Raw genomic sequence first — 14,577 nt, 5'->3', positions numbered from 1 at the left:
CTATACTAAGATTTTGCAAAGAGGGCAACAAAGTGTGTTAAAGTTAAGGACATTATGGAATAGTCTGGGAAAAAAAAAAAATTATCAACAGATGATAAGAGAAGCAGATGGACCTGATTTACAGAGAAACTGTAGAAGAGCTAAATCTATCCAGAGTCTGCATAAATGGCCAGAATACTTTGCTTTCATAGTTGCTCTGCTAAAAATATCACATCTGAATTGAAGGGAAAGAAAGAAATGCAATAAGATGCACAGACTTTGGCCTGCCTAACTAAGAAGAAATGAAGGTGCAATGCAGACATTTTGCCTGAATATCAGAAAACAAGCAGCAGTGGAACTTTGGTACTAACAGGCACAGAGATGCACACAGGCCAGTGGGAACTGCAAGGGTATTTTTGTACAGATTTCCATGGGATACTTTATCTGATAGTCTGGCTAGACAAATTCAATTATAACTGCTCTCTAAAGGAACCCTCCCAGTCACTGTTCAACCATAGGTCTGCATGTTTTTAGTAAACATTTAAAGACAAGAGAATAAAGAAGTTAAAAAAGCAAACATTTCCCCACTCTCCCCATCACTTCACTGCTGAGTGCAGGTACCTGAAGCAGCGGGATGAAGTCCTCCTGCTCAAGGTAACCACAGCTGGGCTTTGCTACAAGGTAAGCAAATCTGGATGCGTCATCATGGCAGTTACGTAAGATTCTGTGAGGGAGATGAAAAGTTACTTCAACTGCTTTGCATCTCACAGACAATCACAAATCACAGCTAGATGATCAAGTGCCTTATCACATGTTATGCAATACATCTACAATATGCATTATGCAAAGTTGACCTCAATACTAGCATCATCTTCAGCATCTCCTGGCAGCACCAAGGTACTTCTGCTCAGTGGAGATTTTTTCACGTTAACATTCCTGTGGAAGCAACATATTTCTTTCTGACGACTCCTGTTTTGATTCAATGGCATCTTAGAAAGAAACCTGACTTGTCAAAATGCTGCATGCTCACTGATCTCTTTTGAAGTCAACAGGACCAACCTAACGGTGCCATAGCAGACATGCATCCCAATTCAGCCTTTCACTACATTTCAATGTTTGAAGATACTGTGAAACTGTAGTGACTAAGTCTCAGACCTGAAAAATCACTCTCCAAAAGGAAAATGAGCATCTCTCATTAATTATGGCATGGCTGGTTGCTGTGCACACTAAGTTATGGAGAACAAAATTGCACCAGGCTAAGGCTGGATAGCAGGAAGAACTTCTTTACACAAAGGGTTGTTAAGCATTGGAATGGGCTCCCCAGGGAGGGGGCTGAGTCACCATGCCTGGATGTGTTTAAAAACCATTTGGATGTGGTGCTCAGGGACGTGATTTAGCAGAGGGTTGTTAGTTAGGGTAGGATGGTTAGGTTGTGGTTGGACTTGATGATCTTTAAGGTCTTTTTCAACCTGAGCAACTCTATGATTCTATGATACTATGGAAGAACTAGTAGGGCTGAGAATTTAGAGACATGGAAATGTTGAAACACAGCACTGAAATGCCTCTAGTCCTCCTGCAGATATCACACTAACTGGCATGCCACTAATTTGGGTCTTATTACTCTTAATCAAATGCAGATTAAAAAATAAAAATAAAAAAAAATAAAAAAAGAGGGTGGGGGGAACAGCTTTTAAGTCTGTAGAGAAAACAAGAAAGGGAAGTAGTGGCTGACAATCCTTTTTGTTAGCTTCACATTCACCTCACGCTGTCAATTAACAAATACATTCTGAATCAGCTGCACGAAAGAGGTGGTTTTTTATTTTTAAATCACACACAGAGACGAAGCCCAAAGCCGTGTTTTAACACCAAACTAAAAGCACCAATTTTCAGAAGTACCGTGCACACAGCAATTCCTATTGACTTCAAGTGAGATCGGTATGCACACAGCATTCTGAAAAGTCAGACCACTTACTAAGATGCTTAAAAATAGACTGAAACGATCACACATTCCTGTTTTGAAATTAAGGCTGTGTTCATACAGCTGTAGTGCAGCTATACAAAAAACACTACCTTTATTTCTGGGTATCCTGTTTCCAGAGTTAACTGTTACAACCGTCAGAAGGAGGGACAAAAAAAATAGTCTTTAGAGAGAAATCAAAGTGAAGAAAGCATTTTTAAAACAGCTTGGAAGCGGTGTGGATTAAAGGAATACAGAAAAGGAGCACAACCACAGTTTGCAATAATCTGAAGGATGTGCAAATCAGTGGGAGCAAAAATGTGCTATCATACATGAGGGATTAATTTGGATTAGCTGGAGGAACTTCAGGAAGGAAAAAATGCTGCCCTTGTCAAGAAAAACTTGATCACAGTCATCCCCAGCATCTATGTAATTTTGCCAGGGTAACTTGGCTGTTTTGACAACATTGTCATAGGAAATACTTTGGAAACTCAGGATTAAAGACTATTTCAAGAATCTAAATGGTGAGCATTATGTCAAAAAGTAGAAGTATCTCTGGGCAGGAGGTGGAGATGCTGTTCAAGTGTTTCACAAAGATTTGAATTGCCCTGGAGGAAAAAGATTAGGCAAGAGAACAGGTCTGTTCCACCTAGCACCTCTAACTCCAACCACAATACGTGCAAGAGCTTTCAATTTCAAACAGAACTTTTGACAGTGGTACGAGGAAACAACTGCCAAAACCCACACAGTTATTACAGATTGTGTGTGAAGGTAACAACTAGCAAAGCTGAGTTTGGCCTACTTGCATGGTGCTTTTATTTCACATTCCTTCTTCCTGCCCTGCTACAGGCTTCCTCTCCCTGTTCCCAAATCAGGCTCACTCAGCACACCAGTGCATTGTCAAGGCCCCAGATAAACATATCCAGGAATTTAGCAGCATTTAGCAGCTATCTTGCAGTAACTGACATTTCCAGGAGTGTGTTAATATATTTTATATGTCAAACAAAACAGCATGTTTAATCATCTGTACAACTAATGTTAATTTTGCTGATGTACATGGCATAGCATCAGTGTTCACAGAATCACAGAATGGCCAGGGTTGGAAGGGACCTCAAGGATCACAAATCTCCAACCCCCTGCCACATGCAGGGCCACCAACCTCCATGTTTAAGCGTTCAGCAATTTCTAAGAAAGGAAAAACAGTTTTTTAAGCCATTGATTTTTTCTAACAAACGGGACAAAGCTTTCAAAAGAACGGTAGAAGAAGGAAAAGATTCTTCCAAGGCAAATTTACCTTCTTCTAGAAAAAGAATTCTGCGTTTTCTATACTCACTTTCTCCACAAAGACACAAAGGAGTGCACAGATACACATCCTGTCCTTTGTCCTCCTGATGCACTGAACATAGGTGCTTTCCAGTAGAGTGGGCAGCCACATATCTGCAACAAAACACAGGAACAAAGAGAAGTCACACCGAATTGTTTATGCGCTGAAATCACCCTGAGCACTTTCACATACAGGAAACGAAGCAGTAATGGCATACAGCTTAGTCAAAAAGTTGTTTACTGTGTGCTAGGGTTCAGAATCCACCCTTATATGCCTTTGTAAATACCTGAGAAATACATCCTGTCCATCCAGAAATGGTCAGACTCTTCAGATCTGTCTTTGACTAAACTACTCTGCCAACTGGGTGAATATAGGAACCTCCAAAGGACCATCCATACCAGCACAAACACACCTGAGTTCAGGATAATCCATTTCCCATGAGCTAACTTCTCATTAACAGTAAGGGAACTTCAATTCCAGTTACAGATCACAGAATGGTTTGGGTTAGAACGGGCCTCAAAGATCATTTAATTCCAACACCCCTGCCATGGGCAGGAGCACCTCAATTAGCAATTGAATGTCTGAATGTGAAATGATTCCAAACCCACAGTTATCAGTGCACAGCCTTCTACCCTGAGCAGCCCATTCCCAGCACTGCTAAATCTCAGCAAGAATATGAAAGCACAAATGGAAAGAGGCCAATTCCAACAGGACTCTCTGAACACAACATTCTAATTAACCACTGCATTAGCATTTCTACCTGGGTAGTTTTCAGAATGGTAATTAACAAACATGTCAGGATTAAGCCATTCTTCCGTCAGGTGACTGCATTTCCACAGGTGCTTTGCTATTCCAAGGAAAAATTAACATATATTTTCTGCAGTTTTCTTTGAGTAGCTGGCTCTCCTGCATTTCCTTTAGAGTCTCCAAACACACACCATTCCCAATAATCCCAGAGAACAGCAGCAAGCCACAGAACAACTGAACAACATAGAGCACACCCATTTAGAGATGGTTGCAGAGACCAAACAGAAAGGCAAAAGTCTCTTCTACGCAGCTCTCCTGCTTTTCCCAGGTTGAATGTGACAAGCCACACACAGTTACCTGTCCTGTCATAAAATCAGTTTCAAAATTTATTTTGGTCAATCTAAGAAATTATGCCTTCAGAGATGGCTTACAAGTGTACTGTTCTAAAAACAAACCTAAGCTTCCCTCTTAGAAAACAAGCCCTCCCCTTGGACAGAACATCACTGCTCAATCTATAGTGCCACAGATGCACTCACACACAGGACAAGCTGAACATATGAGGTGCATCTGACAACTGCCAGTCTTAGATTAGCATTACTAAAAACCACGATGGAAGAAGAGGAAAATAGAACAGCCCATCTGCATCGTGCTCCCACACAAGTGCTGTGTTTTGTTCTCTGAAGCCAAGAAATCATTAACAGACTGTAGCAGCTCCAAGTCTGCTGACATTGTGGACATTAAACATATGCATCTCAGTGGCGTAGGGCTGACTAAGCATTTCCCTATTCTGCTATGCCCAAGGTGGCATAGGTTGGAAATTCTTTCCCAAGCAATGCTGTTGCAGTGTACAAAGATCACGTCTAGATCAGTCGGACTGTTAGCCACAGAGAAGGTAACCAGCACTATCTGAAGCCATGGAGGCACTTTACACTTCTGCTATCTTCTATAAGTATGGAGAAACAGAAAAACAAACGCGTTTTTTATTTGCCAAAAAGTCTGGAAGAATGATTTTGTAAATCTGAGTAAGAAGGAGCACACGCATCAGTCATGGCAAACAGCAATCTTTTCCCACGGACGAATTCACTAAACTCATTTTTCTTAATTATTTTCCTAATCTAAAAGGAAAAAAAAAAAAACTCAGAGCAAAAGAATTTTGGTTTGTTTTTCACTAAAAAAATATATATATATATGGAAAGGAAAAGGTATTTTATTAGCTTTAGTTTCAGCCTTTCTCCCTTTCCAAGAAGTAAAGAAACCTAGAGAGGTTACCTTTGCAATTTTTCCCATTTCACAGATGTTGGCTTTCTCATCTTCAAACTCTGTGAAGGCTTCTTCAATCCTGGCAATGATCTCTTCATGATTAGTGCAGACATTGGGAAGTCCTTTAGGGAAGTAGAAACGTGGAATGTTTACGGACAAAGGGGTACTGCTGGTGGCTTTATTCACAGGCAGAGCACAAGGGCTAACCACTGAGTTCAAAGGGACTGGGGACGACGTTCCAGGTTTCTTCTCTTGCTTACTTTGAACCTGAAAATACAATGAATAAATGTTGTTTTGTTTTTTTTTTTTAACAGAAAAAAATTTAAACCATCAGCTAAAGGGATAAAAATGTTTGTCTTAAACTACAAATCTAGGAATCCTCGCAATATCAAACATTGGTCAAACACATGTCACATCTAAGGCAGCTTCCACATAGTTTTCTGTGCATTTTGTTTGTAGCTGTGGGTTATAGCACACTATTTAATCACAGGAGAATATACTCTGCAATTCAGCAGTACTGTAGAACAAGGGCAGTGCTTGCTGTTTCTTCTAATGCTGCTCACTGTGTTGCCATTCTGCCCCACAAACAGACATTTCAGTATAAGCAGCAGAACTCAGACTCCAGGGATTAAAGAAACCATTCCTTGCCCCCCCATGAACACATGCTCTCTTGAGAAAAGCCAACAGAACTGCTTATTGCACAATGGATCAAATATAAGAGCTATTATTAATGTAACAACATATGTGATAAGAGGCTAATAAGGAAATAGTCAAGTAAATACAGCTGCAACTTTCAGTTTATTTACTCTAAATAGTTCAAAACAAAATTGTTTTAGGATATAGTATCCAAGACTGAGTTTATTAAATACCAAAGAATGCCTACGATGACCTGACTAAATTCCTTGCCTTAGCATTTTCCAGAAACTTGGAGCTTTCCCTTAACTCACACTGAAGAACCCAACTTGCCATGAGTTTGCTTCCAGGGAGCTGAAGAATTAAGAATTGTAAAAGCTTCCTTGAGCCACTTTCTCTGTAGTTTTTAAAACACTTTGTAATCTGTTCCCCGAAGATCTGGAAAATCAGAGATGGAAAGGCTTTCTTCCTCTTCACTTCTCTGTTTCCTTTTAAATAGGAAGGACCTCTTCCTTCTTCCAAACATCCCATTTCAGGAACAGTACTACACATGAACACGTGCTGATACACACACGCCAGCCCAAGCACACTTCTGTTCTGCAACTGCTCTGCAGTTCTACATCCCTGCACTAACCTGGAGTTTGGGGTTCCCGAAGTCCTCCTCTCCTTCCTTTACAAGAGGTCTCCAATCTCCAACTACTTGGGAAGTTGTTTTCTAAAGCAAGCCAGTGATTTGGACAGCAGAAAGGCACAGCACTGTTAGTTTGTGCAGCCTGTCGCACCCTGCCTGCACTGAGCAGATACAGGAGGCTTCCAGCCTCGACCCAACTCTCAGTTGTTTCACCATCCAGCTTCCAGCAGAGGGAAAAGCCATGCTGCTCTCTAACAATGCCGTATTCATACACAGCAGAGCTGGAACAGACATCAGGGTGCCATCTCCAGCCACTCAATTCCTACAATAGGACATAACAGGGTTTGTCTTGAAGACCTACTTCTCAGAAACAGGTTGATTGCTCATTAATCTCTCTGATGCAGACATGCACCCCTAGTTGCCAGGACTTCCACGAAATAAAAGGAACCACTCAAATTTACAAAAACGTCCACATAACAAAGAAACAGTGTTCTTTCAAAAGACTCTTCACTTTAACAATATCTCCTCATTCTCTTACAGTACAAGTGAATAATAAAATACTATTTTCTTCTTCGTAGGCAGATCCTCAGAGCATCCTGCCATAACAGCACTGCATCATTTTCTTCCTCTTGTGTAGTGCACGTCCCACAGCACGCAGTGCAGGACTCCAGCTGAACATCCCATAACAGCGCATTTGCTCTGACCCCACTTTCTGGAAGCAGAGCAAATCAGTCAGCAAGCTTTGGCACCAGTTCATGTTAGACAGGAGCCAGGCCTCCACGATCTATGTGAATTTTCTGATGCACAACCACACAGCAATGCAAGAGGTTCTAGATAGTCCATAGATCTATAGGACACATCGAGGGAATGCTCCTAAGCCTCAAAGTAGGAAACCTGTACAGACACAGGCTTGCAGCTGATCTTCCCAGAAAGGCTCATCAATAATCCGGCCCAGTCCATGGCACATGAGGTGGACATTGAGCTCACTAATTGCTTCCTTCTGGAAGGTTCTACAGCAGGAATAGAGAGAACGTTTTTGAACTTTGTCGCCTTCTTCTCATATAAGGAATGAGCTGTCTGCAACAACAAGGACAACAGGCAGTAATTAGCTCTCAAGGATACTTCTGAGAATAATCTTGGGTTTTGGATTTTTTGTTCCTGCTAAAAAAAACCAACACTGTGTGAAAAAGCTTCTGGGATGGGTATATCCAGATGTCAACTGCTATGGACACAGCAGGGAGTCAATGACAAATGTCTGTGAACAGCTCATGGAAAAAATAAAGGAAGCGATACGAGGGAGCTCTGTGGCATGTCCTTGGTAGGAAACAGCTCCTTATAGCACTAAGTTAACCCAAAATGCTGTTTGATTAGTGCAACATTTCTCCAGAAGAGAGGAGTGTTCTCATGAATGACTGCTAAGGAAGTAAACTGTGAACGCTACATAAATCTTTGCTACCAAGAGCTGACTGCCTATTTATTTATTTTTTAAATAAAGGAAAGCAACATCAAAAAAATGTTTTTAGTCCTGTTTCGTAGGGTGGTTTATGTTACCTGTAAGTAAAATCTGTCTATCCACTGTATCATCTCTTGCCAATCATACAATTTATTTATGGACAGGCTAAAACAGTGACATCTGCACTATAAATAAAGCAGACAGAAAAGCAGCCACACCGTAGCTACACAAACAAAGCAGAAAAGCTCTCCCATCGCAGTCTGTCTCTCAGGCAGCAGACAACTCCAGAGAGAAAGCAGTATCTCATTAAGTGCTGTAATATTTTCTGTTCTTTTCTCCTGGCCTTTAATCCCCACCAGGGTCTTTGAATTTACCAGTTATGTGTTTTCTTCCAAATATGATTCTCTGATCCTTTTTCTAGGGTACAGTGACTCAGCCTGGTTACTTGCAGTCCACAATGCTGACTTAATGTCTCCTTTCCTTTTTACTGTTCCTGTCTTGCTGAAGCCTGATGATAACTGGACACCGGCCATCCTCAGACATAATCAGTTCTCCAGAGCCGATTTGTATCAACAGCCCAAGACTTTCCCTTCTTTTCCTGAACTCCTTTCCCATAATTATATCCTTCTGCTGCCTCTTTCCCATCTCAAAGGCGATGAAAAAAAACCAAAGATTCTTATGCATATGACTGCCAGCATGATGTAGAAGATATGATAAAGTGCATTTCTGGACAGATTTTTTTTTCTACTACAAACTGTAAACTCACCAGCAGAAGCAGAGTCCCACTGCAGCAAAACAAACTCTGTGTAACACAGAACCATAAAGAACGTAGGTGGGAAGGGACACAGGGCCAGCTCTAAGCCCAGATCAAGTTCCTAATGGCCTTATCCAGCTGAGTTCTGAAAATACAGATCTCACGCCTCCGCTGCTAATGTGCCTACAGATATTGCACTGCTCCTCCTGTGGCTGATACACTTCAGCTCAGAGCCCAAGCGTCTACTGAAATGGAAGATACAAAGCCACCAGAGAACATTTGCACTCAAAGGGACAACAGGGATGTAACCCCCTCTGCAGCTCTCCTCTGTCTCAATCTGCAGATGACACTTACCTAGGGGGAAGGTCAGCACGGAAAAAGGCAGAACCTCTGGCACAGGAGACCTCAGCAAACCTCCAGCTGCTTCCAGGAGAAGTGCCAAGCCCTGCAGCTGGGCACTGTAACCCCCAGCCCCAGCCGGGAATCCCCTGGCTGCACAACAGCCCTGCTGAGAAGGACATGGGGTGCACCAGGCTGAACAGGAGCCTGCAGCATGGCCTGACTGCAGATAAAAGCAAATGATGCACCAGGCTGTGATAGGAGTGATACATTGTGCAAAAAGTAACAGCCTTAAGTTGCAGATTGGGGTGGACAGTAGGAACCAAAGGTTAAGTGAGAGTAAAACAGCCAAGAAAGGGTCACTGAAAGGGTGGGGGGAATCCCCATGCCTGAGGAGCTTCCAAGACTCATAAAAAGCCAGTGCTGCTGTGATCTAGCGTACTGATAGTCCTTCTATCCTCCTACATGCAAGATGCTGGATTAGAGGCCTCCAGAGGTCTCTTCCTACCATCACTGCTATGGAAAGCTCTCTGATCGTAAAAATAAAAAATGCATTTCGCTCCCCAGCCTCTCTTGCTAACATCTACACGTGGCCATCTGTCACTCATCTCCACTCCCTACTGCTGCCTTTTCACCTTTCTTCCTACAAGCACATTTTCCTGTGCTTAGCAAATCCAATTACCCTTACTCTCAGGTCACCTCATGCACCCAGGTATAGCTCTGCAAGGCACAAAAATTAACATCTCCTTGCTGCCAAGAGGGAGAATTCCCATCTCTGTCCTCCACTCCTGAACAGATGTTGTTGCTGCTTAGCAAGCTTGCCAGACCCCTCTACAAACTGATTTAACCTGCTTGGAAAGGCAGAAAACAGACTTAGTGAGACTGGTGACACAATGAGAAGGATGCAAAAGGGAGCAAATGCTTGAGAGAGGAGGAAGCCTCCTCCCAGCTGCAGCTGCCCACTGCATCAGCACCTGCCTTGCATCCCCAGTTAGCCTCACTGCACTCGGCCCAGACAGGACTCACCTACCAAAGGCTCACCACAACTGTTCCAGTTGGTCTATAGGAGATCTGATCTCTCCCTGAAAACCACACCCTAATCACGTCCTTAGGTGGTCAGATAAACACAACTAAGCCAATGCTGGAGAGTGGAACATTCTTAGCTTCACTGCATGGTTCTCATTAGTCTTCTAAATTGCTCACGGTCCCCGCCCAAACCATTACTACACATCATTACTTCATACAATTCTCCCCTAGGGAGCAAAAAAACATGTTCCAGAGATTAACCTTATACACGCGCTTTAACCTGTCACCAGAACTCATGAAAAAATGAGCCTCATGCTACAGTAGACTGTGGAACTATTTTAATAGCTGTTTATTAGGAAACAGCTGCACCACTGATAATTTCCACTTTTTAACATTGTTACTGGGTCACCGCTTTGATGGAGATGAAGCCAGATTCCAGCATCCCTCACCATGAACGTGGAGTGGCCACACGCCGACCTGGTGGCACAGCACAAATCGCTCCCATCTTTTCTGGCTGTCCCACAGCGTGAGTATAGACGATGGGGTTTACCAAGCAACATATCTTCAGTGCAATTTTCATTTCTGTGGCTATATTGCCTTCAGCCACAGCCCACAGAGACTAGGAAAGAGCCCAATTAAGCACTCTGGGATGATAAATTCTTCACCAAAATCAAGCAGGCAGGTCTGCACACAAACCTGAGTAGCAGAGAGTGCAGCCCTTCCAATGCAGCAGAAAGCTGTGGCCATTCCACATGCAACAAGACACCTTCAGAGCAATCACACAAATAGGGCTTTTCTTAATTAATAAAAAGGCAGAAAAGATTTAATAGACTTCCACTATTTCTCCCTATTAAATCACTGCCCTTCCTGTTAATTTTTTCCCCTTGTTTACAAAGACTTTTTAACTCCACGCTGTAAGCCTGGAAGGTTTATTTTTAAACCTGCTGGTATCTAGCTGCAAATACCTTTCTGCAAATAGACACGCCTAGAGGGGACACAGTTTGATTCTCTAATCCGATTAAAAGAAAATACAAAGCAACAGAAAAAGTGAAAGAAACTCCAAGCGGTCAAACCTGGGCCTGCTGGAATGACTTCAGCCTCTTCTTGAACCGAGATGGGAGAACAAAGTCACAGCCCTTGGCAAGGAAGGCCAGCTCCCCTCCCAGGTCTGGGTCCCTCCGCAGAGAACTCTCCTTGATCATCATCCTGGTCAGCTCTAAGCAGATGTTGCACTCTCCAGAAGAGGCACGAGGACTCGGTAGGAGACCACGCCAACCACGTCAAAACCAGTAGGTTGTTTTCTTGGCTTTGATTTTTACTGGCAAAAAATGGCAAATGGCTTCGTGTAGAAGCATACCAAGTCTTCTCTCTCTTCACAAGGAGGGCATCTAAAGATTGGGTCTCATTCTTGAAGCCAGGCCTTCCTTTTTTAACTGATATACAAAGTATCTTTCAGTACCACCAGGATCTTCTGCCTTGTAATACTTTAATTGAGAAACATGATCTAAAACAGAATCTATTTCCCTGCTGGCTACATGACAGACAATCTGTCCTTGGCTTGTAATAGGCCAGGGGCAATATGGGAAAGGAAGCACCCACCACCACTACCAGAGTGCTAAAATTAGACCAGCTGCAGAAGTGGCTAAATATACCATCTTCCCCAATAGTTTGCACTTGATGTGCCTCTGTGCTGAAACCTGAGGTGCAAACTGCCATCAGTCAGACTCAGCTAGAATTGAACCACACGCTCTCAGCCAAAACCCACACACACAGCATCAGTGGTTTGAGGTGATGAGGCAGGACACCAGTGTCAGTTCCACACTAAATCAAAGGCTGTAATTTTCAGGAAACATCAATTTTTCCTTCTTGCTTGGAAAAAGCGAATCATCTGCTTTCTTGAACGCCAAACAGGCACACAGGGATGGTCCTGGATAATGAGCTCAGACATTTGAATACAATTGCAGAGTCAGGAGTTGGACTCTATGACCCTTGTAGCTCCCTTCCAACTCGAGATACTCTACAATTCTATGAAAATTGTTCTGTAAAGACACCAAAACGTGCCATGCTTTTCATTCACTTTTCCACAGCTCTCACAAGGCAGAGGCTGCTCCCCGAGCCAGATGCAAAGCAATTCTCAGTAGATGGTCTGCTCTTGTTCTATAGAACTCTAAGCAAGCTCATTCAAAGTGTGTTCTCCTCTCTTACCACAACAGTGCTGAGCAAAGGCTGTACAAATGTTCCTCCTGCACACGATGGACAAACACGCAGCCCCATAACCTGCTTCTCACCTTTGACTTGAAAAGTTCTAGCTACTTGCCAGTTTGCTTTCTGGGCAAAATAATGGAGATCATCATCTAATTTCTACCCAACCAGGCTGCTTTTAATAAAACACTATTTCTGACACAGAAAGGTGTCCCTGATCCTCATTAACAGAAAGCCTTTAATGGACCATGCGTGGCTCTGATGTTCTGCACCTTCTGCACAAGGCCCAAGGTTCATTCATAAACAGCATCCCCTAAAAGGCTGTGGCTGGTCGACAGACAGACACAGAAGCAACCTGTCCAAAAGGAAGCTCTCATTATCCTAGCTGTATAAGAACAAACCAGTGATATTTAATGAAGACCCTTTTTTTTTCCCCTCTCTGAAATACCCTCAGCAAGCACACAAGGCATTTTTTTAATGTTTTCATAACTGCGTAGCAAAAATCCCAAGATGTTTTTTTTCTCCTCTTGTTCCTCATTCAATAGAACAAGGTAAAAGTCTAGGCTGTGGAATTCAGCTCTTTATGAAAGAATATTTGAGCAAGAACGGATCACACGGAGCATCATGTAGGTCCCGTTAGGTCACTGAAGCTGTATCTGAATTGTGCAACCTGGGAGCGCTCTGCAGCTCCAAAGTGCAGGTGTGTATTCACAGACACAGCTGCAGACCATCACAAGGTTACCACAGTGCCATCAGCTGAGTTTGCCACGTGCCTCGCCAATGAAAGCGTGGCCTAACAGAGGGGCAGGACAAGGAAAGGAATGAGAAGAGTCCTAAAAAAGAAAATGGAAGGCAGGAAAGTTTTAAATGGGATTGCAGTTAAGCAAAAAGCACACGCTTCTGTATGCAGAAGTATGGGAACAAATATTTTCTTGCTCTAATAATTTTTTCTAAACATTAAAGCAATGCCCAAAGAGCACAAGAGGCTTCACTGTACGTGGAGCTCTGCACATCTCACATAGCAGCACGTCAGAAGATTTATGCCCAGTCATCTGTGGCAAGTGCACTTGCTTCACCTTCCACTGACCTCTCACCCTGCTTACACATCGCAGAGGAAATGTAGCCCCAAGGAACCTCTTATCTCTACAGCTGCATCCAGACCAGCTACACTGTGCTTTAAAAGACATATGAATGGAAGAGACACACTAACCCAGCAACCACTCGCTATTTCTTGAAATAAAGATTTCCCATTCACATATCAACCACTTCAAGATTCCAAAGAGTTACACCACCACCCTGATAGCAAGGAAAAAGAAAAGCAAACTGGAGCTGAAGCTTGAAGAATCTGAATTCCAGATTTTTGCAAAATAGCAGGTTCCTATTATGGTATCTCTTATCCTCAAAGCACAAAAGGAGGGTATGAATAAAGACAGAAATACACAGCACTCTGAGAGACTGGAAGCAAAAGGATGGATTCACAGTCTGCAGTAGGAAAGTATATCAACAGGGTACCTATCAGCTGAACAAAATGCAGGCAAATTTGGAAAGTCCTCTGCTTTGAGTGACCCGATGTAAAGCACAAAGGTGAAAGGTGTTGTATCTAAAGAAATACATATTGCCTTCATCAGCCATCAGAACACAAACAGAATCCCACCTGTGCCTAAAGCTAGAGGCTTGGTTCTAAAACATTCAGACGATTCAATCACCACAGGATTTAGCTGTAGCACAAGTTTGGCTGCAAAAACCCAGTGCATTCTATATAGCTGAAAAGGGCACCAGCTCCAAATGCCTTCAAAACAGATCAAGCTTCTCCAGCAATAGCATCACTTATTGGTTTTAGAGTCAACAAGGCTGAAAAATTCAATGTATATCAGTTTTGCACCAATACCTTCAGATGTCTGTTTTAAGACAAACCAACCTAATGCAGGAAGAATCTGTATCTGCTGTGAGTACAAAATTAGCCCACCTGCCAGGCACGTCTCCTTAAGTGGTTAATATTGGCTCTTTAAATTCCTTAGTTTCACCTAATTTTCTTGTCATTTCTGATTCCAAGATACTTTAAGATTCATTTATTATTTTCCTTTATTTCAATTACTATTATCAAACAATCAAAATCTCCTTTCTTACCGTTTGGGATTAGAAAGCATGAATAATTGATGTTTGAAAAGAGTGCAGATAACTTAATTGAGTGATGTCACAACATCTGATCCAAACAATTCGTAACATATGTAGAGGAAATCTGATTCCAGGAAGTTTTCCATTATATTACAAA

General features: G+C 42.5%; 1 protein-coding gene across 8 annotated transcripts in view; it reads right to left on the bottom strand.

Annotated features, from left to right (window-relative positions):
- Nucleotides 1-14,577, bottom strand: part of PPP2R3A (protein phosphatase 2 regulatory subunit B''alpha) — a 52,270-nt gene that overhangs the window by 21,646 nt on the left and 16,047 nt on the right. For 7 of the 8 annotated variants that reach the window (XM_048954346.1, XM_048954351.1, XM_048954348.1 and 4 more), the window contains exons 3-5: nt 5,277-5,534; nt 3,270-3,373; nt 601-703 (exon numbers count right to left, since the gene is read on the bottom strand). In XM_048954346.1, the coding sequence (XP_048810303.1) occupies nt 601-703; nt 3,270-3,373; nt 5,277-5,534 (465 nt within the window). Of the gene's footprint in view, nt 1-600; nt 704-3,269; nt 3,374-5,276; nt 5,535-11,176; nt 11,676-14,577 lie in introns of those variants that run through there. The other variant, XM_048954352.1, reaches the window with a different exon arrangement.

The sequence above is a fragment of the Lagopus muta genome, chromosome 9, assembly GCF_023343835.1.
Source record: "Lagopus muta isolate bLagMut1 chromosome 9, bLagMut1 primary, whole genome shotgun sequence".
Lineage (NCBI taxonomy): Eukaryota > Metazoa > Chordata > Aves > Galliformes > Phasianidae > Lagopus > Lagopus muta.
Note: the sequence above shows the minus strand (reverse complement) of the source record. Positions and strands in the feature narration are given on the sequence as shown.